This window comes from Choristoneura fumiferana, chromosome 8, assembly GCF_025370935.1.
Source record: "Choristoneura fumiferana chromosome 8, NRCan_CFum_1, whole genome shotgun sequence".
NCBI lineage: Eukaryota > Metazoa > Arthropoda > Insecta > Lepidoptera > Tortricidae > Choristoneura > Choristoneura fumiferana.
The window spans coordinates 14,151,757-14,166,032 of record NC_133479.1 but is presented as its reverse complement, the minus strand read 5'-3'; the positions used below and the strand labels follow the sequence as shown (position 1 = coordinate 14,166,032).

The 14,276-nt window shown below is 39.8% G+C and overlaps 1 protein-coding gene across 1 annotated transcript; it reads left to right on the top strand.

Moving 5' to 3' along the window:
• Nucleotides 1-14,270, top strand: LOC141430583 (uncharacterized; the record flags this gene model as incomplete). The annotated part of the gene is given in 9 exon segments (XM_074091356.1): nucleotides 1-60; nucleotides 1,027-1,124; nucleotides 1,323-1,469; nucleotides 4,318-4,431; nucleotides 5,039-5,203; nucleotides 7,335-7,558; nucleotides 8,734-8,888; nucleotides 10,843-11,100; nucleotides 13,973-14,270. Coding segments are annotated over 9 exon segments (1,433 nt in total), but the record flags the coding sequence as incomplete, so codon positions are not given.
• Nucleotides 14,271-14,276: the final 6 nt, after the last annotated feature.

Sequence of the window (14,276 nt, the reverse complement as noted above, 5' to 3'; positions counted from 1 at the left end):
TTTTAAAAATGAAAGATCCGACGCAGATTTTGGAAGAACTGCAGAAAATTGACGAAATGGGTACCTAACTGGCATTTAAACTTATAGTCACACACATTTTCTCATACTTTGAATAAAGAGAGTGTAAATTATATACATCGGCGACTAGTGACAGTGGCAATGTGGTAGCACTAGTGAGATAAGACAAACTAAAACTATAAGAGTCGTTAGAGATCGTTTTTAGGGTTCCGTAGTCAACTAGGAACTCTTATAGTTTCGCCATGTCTGTCCGCCTGTCTGTATGTCTGTCCGTGGGTAAGCTCAGAGACCGTTAGTACTAGAAAGCTGTAATTTGACATGAATATACATATCAGTCACACCGACAGTGGTACAATAAAAAAAAGTAAAAAAAATTTTGTAGGGAACCTCCCATAGACGTAAAGTGGGGGTGATTTTTTTTTCTCAACACCCTATATTGTGGGTGGGGTATTGTTGGATAGGTCTTTTAAAACCATTGGGGGGTTGCTAAGACAGTTTTTCTATTCAGTTATCTGTTTGCGAAATATTCAACTTTAAATTGCAAAAATCATTGAAATCTAGCGTCCCCGCCTCCTCTAAAATTTAAACTGTTGGGTGGAAAAATTTTAAAAAATTCAGAATGATAGTAATTATATCATATTTACAAGGAAAATTATAGCGGCTAAGATTGCTTGAGAATTATTAGTAGTTTAAGAGTAAATAGCAGCCTAAGGTATAAAATATACCTAAACTTGGAAGATTCAGTACACAATACGAAATCCTTGGAAAAATATTAAGTATTTGATTTTTTCATAATGGCTACGGAACCCTATCCTGGGCGTGTACGAGACCAACCGATTTAAATTTTCTCTTCGCTAAACACTATCTGTATATCTATATTTTCATAATAATCTTAAGATATGGCAAAATCAGGAGTTGTCAAATACCATATTAATGAAATTTTCATGAATTTACTGCATGTTTAAAATTTTATGACCATCCTTGTAAACCTGCATATTTGTTCCACAGAATATAATGTGTTGCAACCATCTCCACTTAACGAAAAAGTACTTAAAGAGAAAAGGAAAAAGCTGAGGGAAACATTTGATAGAGTCCTTAAGATGTATGTAAGTAGACTATTAACATGCTGATTGCAAAGTTAAGTTTATAATATGTATATAAGGCATGGCAAATTCAGGAGTTGTCAAATACTAAAAGGGGAAGAGTTATTCAATTGGAAACTTGATCTTCAAAAATCTCATACAAAAATTAGGCTACAAACAAATAAAATGTGTGGTAAAGTTTATTCTTATTTCGTTTTTCAGGACAAAGATGACCCAGAAAAATGGGTTGAGCTGAAACGCCAAGAAATGGAATATGAGAAAAGACGAGCTCATCTAATCTCTTACTATGAATCAGTAAAATTAGCTCAATCTGTCCAAGTTGATGATATTCCTTTGCCTTCTTTACAAGTAAGTGTTTGAAATATCCTGTCCATATAAAGACATGTCTGGGACATGCAGGGATTTAGGGGGACAATTAGGGGTGTGTTATTTTGAAAACTGCAGGGGATGCTAGGCAAGGGGCAGGGGTTGCCAGATGGACTTTTTGCCTCAGGTTGAAAAATTTTTTAGATCAAATTCAATGATGTAGAAATGATTCCTAGGCAGTGCGTCATCTGTTCTGTACTCTTAGAACTTTGAAACAACGCAACAGTAACTAGCGACGCACCCCAGTTTGGTTGGATTTGCATTTGAGGAAAAGGAGCTGTAAAATGTGAAATGCCTTTGATTTTTTTGCAAAATTGCGTCAGTGCGAAGACTAAGTGGGGCTAGTCACTAATCCAATTTATGGGATCCAGAAACAGTTTTTATTATGTACTAGCTTTTGCCCGCGACTTCGTCCGCGTGGAATAGTAATTTTGGAAAGTATTTAATTTATTTAGGGTACCTATTCTGCCAATAATAGCACATAGAAACTTCTACGGTTTACTGAAAATAACCTATTTTAATACATTGCTTTATATCTAAACTAATCAAAAAAAAAACTTAAGTATTCTACCCTGCCAACACAAAAGGACTAATTCTTCATAGTGAGCTTTTGACATCTTACGTCCTTTATTGTAAGTTAGGAAGGTAGGATTATAATTAAGACGGCATTCTTACTAAGCATTGCTACACATATTTCCGATAAATATACTTATAGTAAATTTGTTTGGAATTCCTTACGAACTTTCATCCCCATATTTTCAAATAGGTATGAAAAATGACGAAATTTGAAAAGAGCCGGAACAAATGTTTTTTAGGGTTCCGTACCTCAAAAGGAAAAAAATGGAACTCTTATAGGATGACTTTTCTGTCCGTACGTCCGTCTGTCTGTCAGGACCCTTTATCCCGTAAACGTGCGGAGTATTTATCGAGTTGAAATTAAAACCCTAAACTCAAAAAAGTTAAAGGGTACTTCCGGCTGTCCTAGAAACTTGAAATTTTGTATAAAGGAAGCTCTTATAGCAAATTTTATTCCCTTTATAGCAAAATAAGTAAGAAAAATCTGAAAATCATAATTTTTCATGTCTGACTGTCTATGTTAATAAGCCATGTAAAATGACCCCACATTGCGTACATTTTGCTTATGAGCTTGGCTCTGCTAACACTTGATATTCATACATACCTATGCACGGAACCCTTGATGCGCGAGTTCGAGTCGATTTTAACCGGTTTTTTTTTGTTCTTATCGAATACCTAAACACAAAGATTCATCGATTTATCTGTGATAATGACGACGTTCCATATAATTTTTCATCCTATTTCATCCCCTCGCAGGTAAAATTTTCAAAAACTCTTGAACAAATATCTATTTATTTTTCAAAGTGCCCAAATGCCAAGTTTCATAAAGAACCATCGATTTATCTTCTACAATGTCGACCTTCATATAAACTTTCATCCCCTATTTCACCCTCGCACAGGAATAATAAAAAAAAAATGCGCGAAAATATATCTATTTATCTCTTATCACGTGCCCAAATGCCAAGTTTCATAAAGAACCATCGATTTATCTTCGAAAATGACGATTTTACATATATAAACTTTCATCCCCTATTTCACCCCCAAACAGGAAGAATTTTAAAAAACGCTCGAACAATTATTTATCTCTTATCACATGCCCAAATACCAAGTTTCATAAAGAAACATCGATTTATCTTCAATAATAACGACCTTCCATATGAGGTTTCATCCCCTATTTCATCCCCTCACAGGTCGAATTTTCAAAAAAGCTAAAACACATACCGACTTATTTCTTATTAAGTGCCTAAATGCCAAGTTTCATGCTTTTATTTCCGACAGCGACGAACTTCCACCATATAAACTTTCACCCCCTATTTCAACCCCTTAAAGCCTTTTTTTCGCGATAAAAGATAGCCTATGTTCTTTCCCATGGTATATTCTATCTCTGTACCAAATTTCATCCAAATCGGTTCAGCGGTTTTTGCGTGAAAGCGTAACAGACAGACAGACAGACAGACAGACAGAGTTACTTTCGCATTTATAATATTAGTATGGATAGTATGGATTAGTATGGATTAAAGCAAAGCAATTTATGTTTGATTAGCTGTTGCCTGCAAATTTGTCTATGCAGTTTTTTTTTTATTGATGTTGTATATGTATGTATGTATGTGTTCCCAATCCGCACTGGGCCCGCGTGGGAACTATGGCCCAAGCCCTCTTGTTCTGAGAGGAGGCCTGTGCCCAGCAGTGGGACGTATATAAGCTGGGATGATGATGTATATTTGATTTGTGAGACTAAATTTTTTCAAAATTTTTTGAGTACTTTTTTTTTAAGACAACGAACATGCATACACGCTCATTCTCACAAACTCTTAGATGTAGAATATTAGTAAAGTGAGATTTTGTGCTATCCTAAAATACTTAAGGCTGCCTTACACATGCTCGTTACTAGCATGCTTATAAGCAATAAGCATGATAGTACCTGAAGTACCAATATGCCACTAAATAAGCATGCTTAATAGTAGCACGTGTCCTATACACACACGCTAGTAGGTAGCATTTGCTTAATAGTAGCATGCTTTCGTGCTAGTAACTAGCATGAGTAACAGTAGCTGAACTCCTACTGAAATCAAATTTCAATTGCTATAAAATTAAACATTGTCAGGGTTTGAATCAAAGTTACCATGAGAAACAAACATAATTACTGAAATAGATATACAAGTCACTCATGTATTACTAGTCGTTCGACTTACGAACCGTACTTATTGTCAGCCTTACGAAAAATAACTTAAACGCATTATTATAATTTCCTCAGATGCCTGAAAACTATGTATACGGCAACATGGCGTCTCAGATTCCCATGCCAATGGACATAGCGCCGCCCAGCACCCCAGTGAAGCCCATTCTCAGGAAGGACTCTGCTTACAAAGTTAGTACAGTCAGCAGCAGAAGTAAATGATTGGCTACAGTGCTGAAAATGATCTACACACAACTACTGCTGAGGGATTAAGAGTGTTTAGATTATTTTGAGCACCACAACCTCTCATCCACTTCTGCTGATGCCTGTACCTACCGAAAATGGCATTCTTTGGTTTTGCTATCTTACAGGATTCAGTAACACCCAAATTATAAATAAATGATGGAAAGTAAGTATTGAGCCGTAATAGGAAGTCTAACTGGTTAGACTTTTTTCACACGGGACCAAAGTAACTGTGACATTACTGGTTAGCCCAAATGATCAAAAGTTAATCTGGTTTTTAAAAATGTGACGCTTTTGAGGTTTTATACCTCAAAAGGAAATACGAAACACTTGTGTGACTATCTGTCACTGCCGATTTGCTCCAAAACTAAAGGGCTAATGGAGTTGAAATTTGGTACTCATACGTAAATTGGCGTGCATTAAGTAGGCAGCAGGGTAGACAGTGCCTACATTGGTGTGGGAGGGTGGAATTAACAGCTGCCTACCCTGGAATTGACCCACTACAGGCCTATGTGTATTGCCCTTTCTGGCCATTGATAAAGATGTAATTTTCCAGGAGAGGCCAGCGGGCGCCGAAGCGCCAGGAGTGCCCCCGGGCCCGCCGCCAGACTACACGATGTTGATACTGGAAGTGGAAAAAATGGAAGGGAAAGAGGGGAAGGCTAAGGAAAAGAAGAATCTTCGCTTCTCGGACCTGCCCGACGAAGGACCGCCAGGGGAGGTGAGATTTGATGTCGCAGCAAACACAAATTATAAGGCAAATGCTAAACTACTTTTTAGGGTCACATATTCGGAATGAGGGCTAAAAGACAGGCGAAATATCGGTAGATGGCGTTAGTATAGTGAGTTTTTTTTGACGTTACGGTCTTGCTCATTTAGTTATTAGCCAATTAGGTCTACCGTTTTCGCGCTCACCAGTTGGCGCCACTGTAGACAAAGGTCCTGTCTGAGCCTGAAGTATAGTGGTTAGTTCGTTATTAAGGGTGTGAAAACAAAATTTAAATTTAAATCATATTTAACACCTTAAAACCGTACCATAAAAATGACGAGCTTGCCACAGTGTTGCGTAGTCCCGTTTTGTTCGAAAAAAAGGGAGGACAAAGGTTTCCAAAAGACAAAACTGTCTCAAAACAGACATTTATTGCTCTGAAACGCATATTTGCCATAAATAAATTTCAGGTATTGCAAAATATTCACAAAATTATTCTAATTATAAATAAACCTGCATAACTCACCCAAAAACAGTGGCATTTGACATTTCGGAGAACCTGTCTGTCGCTACACTAGCGCCTCTAGCGGCGAATTCATACGCGATAGCCCTCATTGTAAGCAAGACCGTAACGTCAAAAAAACTCACGATACTGTCTTTTAACCCCGCATTGGTGATAATTGTTTCATGTCTCGTCTAAGTTGCTAGGTATACACTCTTGTGAGTTGTGACAGAGTGGTTGTGGTCATTCATTGAGGATCAGAATTCAGAAGTGAACCTTCATGACGATTTTCTTGGATTAGTGTAGTGTTTTTCCCTTGTTTTCCGCACTGTAGTGGAGTCCAGAGTTCATAGTTCATAGTTGATGAGTTTCTGTTAAAAATTTCATTTTTAATACAAGCTTTATTGCTGTCTGTACTTTTTGTTGACTGTACTGGCATTGTCTTTTAAAATGCATATCCGTACCAAATTTCAAGTTAGTACTATTAACCATTGAGGAGTTATCTCCTGCGGAGACGAACCTGGCAGGACCACCAAGATGTCACTACCAGATTATTGTATTGTCACCAAATTTATTGTAGTATGTCAAATTTCAAGCCTGTTGACCGCTGGAAGAGCAGGACAAATTTGGCTTCCAAGATTTGACCCAAACAAATAAACAAACAAATAAATAAACAGTGCAAGCTAAAGAAAAGGTTGGAAATAAGCTTTTGATAAAAATTTCATTTTTAATAGGTACAAGCTTTTTTTGCTGACTGTACTTTTTGTTTTCTGTACTTGCATTGTCACTGAAACTCTATTTGCATACCAAATTTCAAGTCGATGCCATTAACCATTGAACAGTTCCGTCCTGCGGAGACGATCTTGGCCGAACTAACAGGATGTCACTACCAGATTGTATTCTCACGCAACATACATAAGTATGCCAATTTTCAAGACAATCCGACTACTAAAAAAGGGTCAAATTTAAATTGCAAGATTTGACCCGCACATACATAGATACATTGCAAGTTAAATAAAAGCTTTTAAAATAGAGAGCGCTGGCTGCTCGTTCTCATATTAGGTCCCTTAGTCGCCTTTTACGACACCCACGGGAAGAGATGGGTTCGTCCTATTCTAAGGCTGCATTTCCACCAGAGATGTGCCAGGGTGTGCACAATGTGCAAAGTGGGGCAAAGTAAATGAAGCATTCTGTCCTATTGGTTCATGAAATACACATTCCTCGCAACACATCCTCTCACATCTCTGGTTGAAACGCATCCTGAAACCGGGCATGGAACATAGTAATGCTCCCACAGATATAGATTACACTAGATGACGCAAACACCTCAATCTGTATGAAAACCAACCGTGTAACTTTTTTATATCTACTGAGACGTCTCAAGAGCAAATTAGCGATGTGAATTCCCCGATGTCCGCGCAAAATCGATTCAAATGCGCCGCCTGCCGGTGCCGTGGGGCTAGAGTCAGTCACTAGTCATGATTAGTCAGTTAGCGGTCAGTCTTTGTATGGGGCCAACCCCGACGTTTGGTCGGGGTTCGGACACGCGAAGTAGATGCATTTGCGTAATTTAGTGTAATCTATATCTGTGAATGCTCCCATGATATTATTTATTATTAACAATTAACAATGTGTTTTCAGAAATGCATTCCAATGCCAACCGCGGCGCCGCAGCCGACGCTGCAAGAGAACTTCGACGGCGATGCTATGGAGGAAGACGGTTCCGGGAACGCGGCGCCGAAGCCCACGTCCCTACAGCAGAGGATGCTGGCTCTCTCCGGACAGAACATCGACGACTTTATGAAGGAGATGGAGGAGGTGCATAAGAAGCGGGAGAGGGACCGGGCCGCGGATTTGAACGCCAGGTATAAATATATAATTAGTAGATTATTGTCGTGGCCTGGAAGTAGGCAATTGCTGGCTGAGTATGAGTATTAAACGGACGAGCTTGCGAATACGAAGCCAGCAATTGCTATTCCAGCCGATACTAATATAAAGCTTTTCTCAAAAATGGTGAATAATTATGAAATAGAATAAACTTTTTCTCAAAATGTATTGTAAAATTTAATTTTATTCCAATATTTTTCTTATGCTTTCCCGCCTTTTTTCATTAAAAATAAACTGCAGGTGTATTTTTCCACCAAAAACACCACAAGCTATTTCAGAAAAAGTCCGGAGTTCCAACAAAATATCTGATACCGGCCATTAGACTTGGCTGTATACGACTTGTGCTAACATTTCCATGGCCTTTTTAACAAAAAAAAAATGTGACTGATTGCAGACGCGCCAATTCATTATTGTCGAGCAGGAAGGAGCTTATATACAACACTGGAGGTTGAACGCCGTACATCCGTTTAAAACAAGAAATTTGACCTTTATTGCGTCACGAATATATTCCATCTCTTTCTTTAGTTTTTTTTATTTGACTGGATGTCAAACGAGCAAGTGGGTCTCCTGATGGTAAAAGATCACCACCGCCCATAAACATCTGCGACACCAAAGGTATTGCAGATGCGTTGCCAACCTAGAGGCCTAAGATGGGATACCTCAAGTGCCAGTAATTTCACCGGCTGTATTACTCTCCACGCCGAAACACAACAGTGCACGCACTGCTGTTCACGGGAGGATTAGAGAGCAAGAAAGAGATGGAAGTCATTCGTGAAATGTGAAAGAAAGAGATGGAATATATAAATAAGTAATATAGGTCAAACTTCTTCGTTCGGCGATTAACCTCCAGTTTTGTATATAAGCTCCTTGGTCGTGATCAGCTAGATTTTTTTTAAAGTCGGTTGTGGCAAGTGGCCAGTGCGAAAAGGTTGGGGGTTGGATATAAGTAAATTTTATTTATTATTATTCGCTTTTTTGTAGTATTTTTCCTCACAATCGAAATGAAAAGAAGAGTGTCTAATTCGGGTGAAATTACCCATTTCCCCTCGAACTATTGGCGCGCTCACTTAGTTCGAGCGCCAGAAATATCTCGGGTGAAATGGGTCACTTTCCACCCTTGGTTATCAATCTACTATTCCTTATTACTCTGCAGGCTTTCAGCACTGAAACGTACAGGCGGGCAGCGTGACAGCGACTCGGACAGTGACGGCGAGGCCGCGCCGCCTCCGGTGCAAATGCCACCCGACTTCATACTGGAGCCGCCCGGCGTCGAGATGCGGCAGATGCCACCGCCGCTGCTACCACCAGGTAATATTTTTTTAGGGAATTTATTGAATCAGGCGTTACTTTGCGGAGGTCCATGATAGTCCATATAAATGAACTAAAAGAATTTCTTTGCTCACACGCGACCTTATGATAGCTACAAGGGAACTCGTGTGGTTTTTACTGGGGGATATCCTTCATGGGCGAACCCCACATACTCTGTTTCCCCATGGTCTTATCAGAAAAACCATGAATTTGTCTTAGTAAATAAATGTCTAAAATGGTATACTCCTATAAACTGTTGTGTTAAATTCCACCCCACATGTTTAATGGTTGCATCAGTGTTTTTCGTAACATGGAAAATATCTTGTGTAGATTACAAATTGATATCACTATATCACGTGTCTAATAGCTACTTTAAATCAATTAAAAGTATGCAATGTTATTCGCAAAAGCAATTTTATTACTTATTACAGTAGTATTGACTTACACAGTCAAACTCCACAGGTTTGTTTTCCGCGATATTGAAGGTTATCTTAACGTGGCTTTTGATTTGTATCAAAAATAATGAGCTAAACAGGAAGATTCGTGGAAATATTGATACGCGGTCATTTGTTTATATCTTTTGTGGGCCATGTCTTATGAAGTGACTACTTTGCGTCAGTACGTTACACGTGAAGATTAACATCGGTTTGTACGACGCAATGTACTTGTTTACGCTGCTAATTATGCTACAATAGCCTTAACTATAGCCTTTGTGCTTCTACGTTGCAAAAGCGGTCAAAATATAGCCTAAGATAACAAAAAATGGAACCGACTACAAAACTCTTGAAAATATTTTTCTAGGTACGTACGTACCTACTAGCTCGAAGTCGGTGTCTCAGCACGAGCCAGCAGGAGTGGAATAATAGTCGTCTACCTCTCCTACATACTATAGATTTTAATCACTCCTGCTGGGTCGTGCTGAGTCACCGACTTCAAGCTAGTAGGTATGTTACCTAGAAAAATATTTTCAAGTTTTGTAGCCGGTTTTTTGGAGTCGGTTTTAATTTTTTGTTAAAGTTTTTCTTTATTTCTCACTTTTTAGTGATTTGTAGCCAAAGTACATCTCACAACGATTCCATTAAGCCCAAACACGGCTTAGTTACGTTGTTTTATAACAGAGTTCCGTTGCCTAACTTCCGGCTTCAGCATCAGATCAGTTCGAAAGAATAACTTAAAGCTTCTTCTTAGTTCCTTATCTAGGTTTAGTAATCATGATCGTTTATAGACGCGCGAGCATTACTTAGCTTGAACGAGTTCCATTGGCCATCAACGGTCTTCTTCATCAGGTCCAGTTTACCAAGTGATACTTTCTGAATGTAAATGCATGTCTTAATGCTAAAAATGCCAAAATCGTCATAGGTGTGCCTATAAATTTTGAGGTTTGCCCTCGATTTCCCTAGGATCCCATCATCAGATCTTGACTTGGTGACAATGGGACCACCTCAGAAAAGTACTGTTTCGAATAAAAAAAGAATTTTGATAATCGGTCCACAATTGACTGAGTAATCGGTGAACATACATTAAAAAATATATACAAACATAGAACCTCCTCCTTTTTTGAAGTCGGTTAAAAATGGCATTTGTCGCCACAAAACCTTGTGAAAAATCAACAGGACATTAGTGAAATATCGCAAGTCGATTTCCCTCAGTTTCAGGTTAGACATACTGACTTGAAATTGGGTATGCATAATTATAGATCTAACAACAATGCCAGAATAAATTGCCGTTAGCTTCAGTTAGTTCAGAATAAATCATCGAGCAACAGCTAGTAAGTATTTTATTATTTGATAGCAGGTTTTCTAGCTATGGTTAATGGACATGTTTTATCAAAATCGGTTCAGCCGTTTTTGAGATATTGAACTTTGAAGTGACAAAGTCGGGGTTTTTTTTACTTTATTGTACAACATACGCCCTTGTTGCACCCAATGCTTCAATTGTACCCGCTCTGTTCCAGGCATCCGACCCCCGCCGCTCCGCGTGCCGCTGGGGCCGCCGCCGCTGCGGATGCCGCCCGGCGTGCCGGTCCGGCCGGGCGCGCCGCCGGGCCCCCCCGGCCTGCCGCCGCGCGCGCTCCTCCGGCCGCCCGGGCCCCCCGGCGCACCGCCCCGGCTGCTGCGTCCGCTCGTGCCGCCACCGCCACCGAAGGTCATGCCGCAAGTGTCCGTGCTTATGGCCGCTCCGCAGCTGATCACGAAGAAAGATGGACCGCAAGGTAAGACAAAAAAATTGATGCACTTTGGTGTCCGACGGATAGTGGATTTAAAACCGAAATCGAATACGGTATTTGACAACTCCTGATTCTGCCATATCCTAATATTATTATGAAAATATAGAGATACAGATAGTGTTTATCGAAGACAAAATTTAAATCGGTTGAAAATTGGATTTATAGTGATTTTATGAAAAATCTATATACCTGTCTCTTTCTCAAACGCTTATCTCTATGCATCATGTATGGCGGTACTGGCTTGTGACGTCACATGCCCGTATGTCTTTCTTTGTCTAATCTTGAATTTCAAACCTGTATAACTTTGTTATTTGTAATGGTAGCTTAAAAATTGTTTTTCTATTCGATAACAGGCACTGTGTAGTTTTAATTTATAAAACATATACAAAATAGTCAAGTTCATACAACAGGCAAACGGCGAGGAGCGCCTTGCTTTTGGGTAGTCGGCCCCGGATGAGCCGGCCCGGGTCCACGGTATGCTCGTAGCATGTCGGGTAATTTATACTCGTACGCGCGAAAGTTACCAAAAATTCCCGTACATGAATACCACCCGGCAAGGTGACGTTATTATGGCAAATGTAGAGTTTGTAATTGGATCACCATTGTAAGTGTAATCACGTCGAATTTCTGTCGCGCAATTAAAAAAAAATAATATCATGGGACACTTGACACCAATTGACCTAGTCCCAAACTAAGCAAAGCTTGTACTATGGACACTAGGCAACGGATAAGCATACTTATGTAGATAAATACATACTTAAATACATATTAAACACCCAAGACCCGAGAACAAACATTCGTATTATTCATACAAATATCTGCCCCGGCCGGGATTCGAACCCGGGACCTCAAGCTTCGTAGTTAGGTTATCTAACCACTTCGTCGAATTTCCGCGTTTATTGTGTCATATCAGATGCGAACAGTCAAGTGCATAAATATGTGTACGTTACCAAGACGTCAAAAATGTCTATACCTTCCGCCGCCTAACTGCCTAAAAGTTCATTGCCCCGACTAGTACCACAAAAACTATAAATGTATAATTCTAATAATTGAATAGGCACTATACCGTTAAGCGATTCGAACACAATCCGAGAGTATCGTAAAGACGTCGCATAAAAAATGTATCTCAAAAATGCGTCAAAACTGAGTATTAAGTAATGAACTTTTAGGCAGATTTATATATATATATATACATGCCACTGACCATTAGGTCGATGTATACGTTGTCAATTATACTGACGCTATGGCTGTAGCTACCAGATAAACCGTTACCTCCCTAGCCGCAGTCGGTTTCTGCACACCGGCGCGTGGAACTGCGCGGCGTATTCGAAATCATTTGAATTTCCCAGAAGGCCAGTCTAGAAGCGGAGCCACATTCCTACCGGCGGCGCGGTCCTGAGCAGAGCTCTATTAATTACGTGTACCTAACTTGTAAATAATTTCCTTTTTGATATTCTTTATTATTCGTTCGTGTACCTTTAAAAATCCTTTTTATTTAAACTCTTCGAAGCCTCAGGAGGCACACCTAAAGGCTGTATAGATATTTATGCCCTTGACTGCACGTCTTAAAGTGAAATTAGCCGCGGAACTGCGGTAGCGTATCTTTGGCATGGTGTGACACAATCTGGGCGTATTGCACGGGCGCGAAATCGCATTTACAGGCTCTTTCTAACCTCATCCTATGTGTGACAAAAAGAAGTGATGAAAACGATTGTGATTACACTCTTAATTTGTTAAGGGGCTCCTAGACGGGCTATATTTTCACTGCAATATGTGGCCGGCAACTATTGGTGTCCCTGTCTAACATGTGAGTAAGAGAGGGACACCAATAGTTGCCGGCCACAAATTGCAGTGAAAATATGGCCCGTCTCAGAGCCGCTTTAGACAATACGTCTCGTGTGTCGATCTCAATCATTCTTGTAACAACTAGTAAGCGGTGAGCAGTAATTGCACGACAGTGGTGATTGAATGGCCCACAATTTTACTGACGAGTTGTAATAATAGCAGAGGCCTTATTTCTTGTCTAACGCGCAGGCTCTTGCCATCGCTTTCACCATCTCTCAGGTCTAAATAAAAAAGCTGATTAGGAATGACTGATTTTGACGGAATAATACATTTTGGTATTTATAAGTTTACCTACAAAACGAGTGGCCCTCGGGCGCATGGTAAACATGATATTCTTTTAAAAATACGTGACAGACCGGAGCCGCGAAATAATATCGACATTTCAACGTGTCCCGATCGTGCACTGACTAGACACTAGGAAGTAGTGCATATAAAAGTATACCAAAGATGTTTTCAACGTGCTAACCAAAGTGAACCTTAGTGATGTTTCAAACCGTCCAGAGGCCTTAGTGTTTAATACACTCCGAATCGCAATCGCTTTCGCCACTTCTTTTCGTTACACAGTGTAGGATGAGGATAGAAAGAGACGGTGAATGCGATCGCGAGCGCTCGAAGCCGAGTTTAGACTTGCAAGAAAAATCGTGCAAGTTACATTATATTGCGGCGCTCGATTGACCGCCATAAACTCGTTGGCTTTACGGCCTCGCAATGTAATGCAACTTGCATGATTTTTCTTGCAAGTCTAAATTCTGCTTTAGACATTACGGGCACTGATTCTATCTAGATTCTAAGCCCAGCATTCTAGCTTATCGCTCAGTGCATACATTTTCTACAGTATGATCCAGACTTTTTCTGTCTCTGATGGTAAAGATTTCTGTCTGTTTTCTATTCTATCACTTATGCCCTGGGAGTTTTATTTACGTAACACTTGTGTTCTTGATAAAGAAATCTAAACCACTGGAATAGTGCACTCTGTGCCACCACAAAACTTTAGTTTCTTTCAACTCTACAGGAGCAACAATCACCGCCAAGCCTCAAATCAGAAACTTGTCAGCCGACGTGACGAGATTCGTGCCCTCGGCTCTTCGAGTCAAACGCGAGGACAAAAAGGCAAACTCGCGAGTCAAGCCCACTGTTCAGAGGCCAGCGGATGTGCCAAAACAGGCTCCGAGCAAGGACGATGCTTATATGCAATTCATGAAGGAAATGGAAGGTCTACTCTAGATAAGTCTGTATATATTATGGTAACAATCGTGTATGTTTTAGAAATTTAGACAATTAAGTATAGTAAAATACATGTATGTTAAGTAGTATGT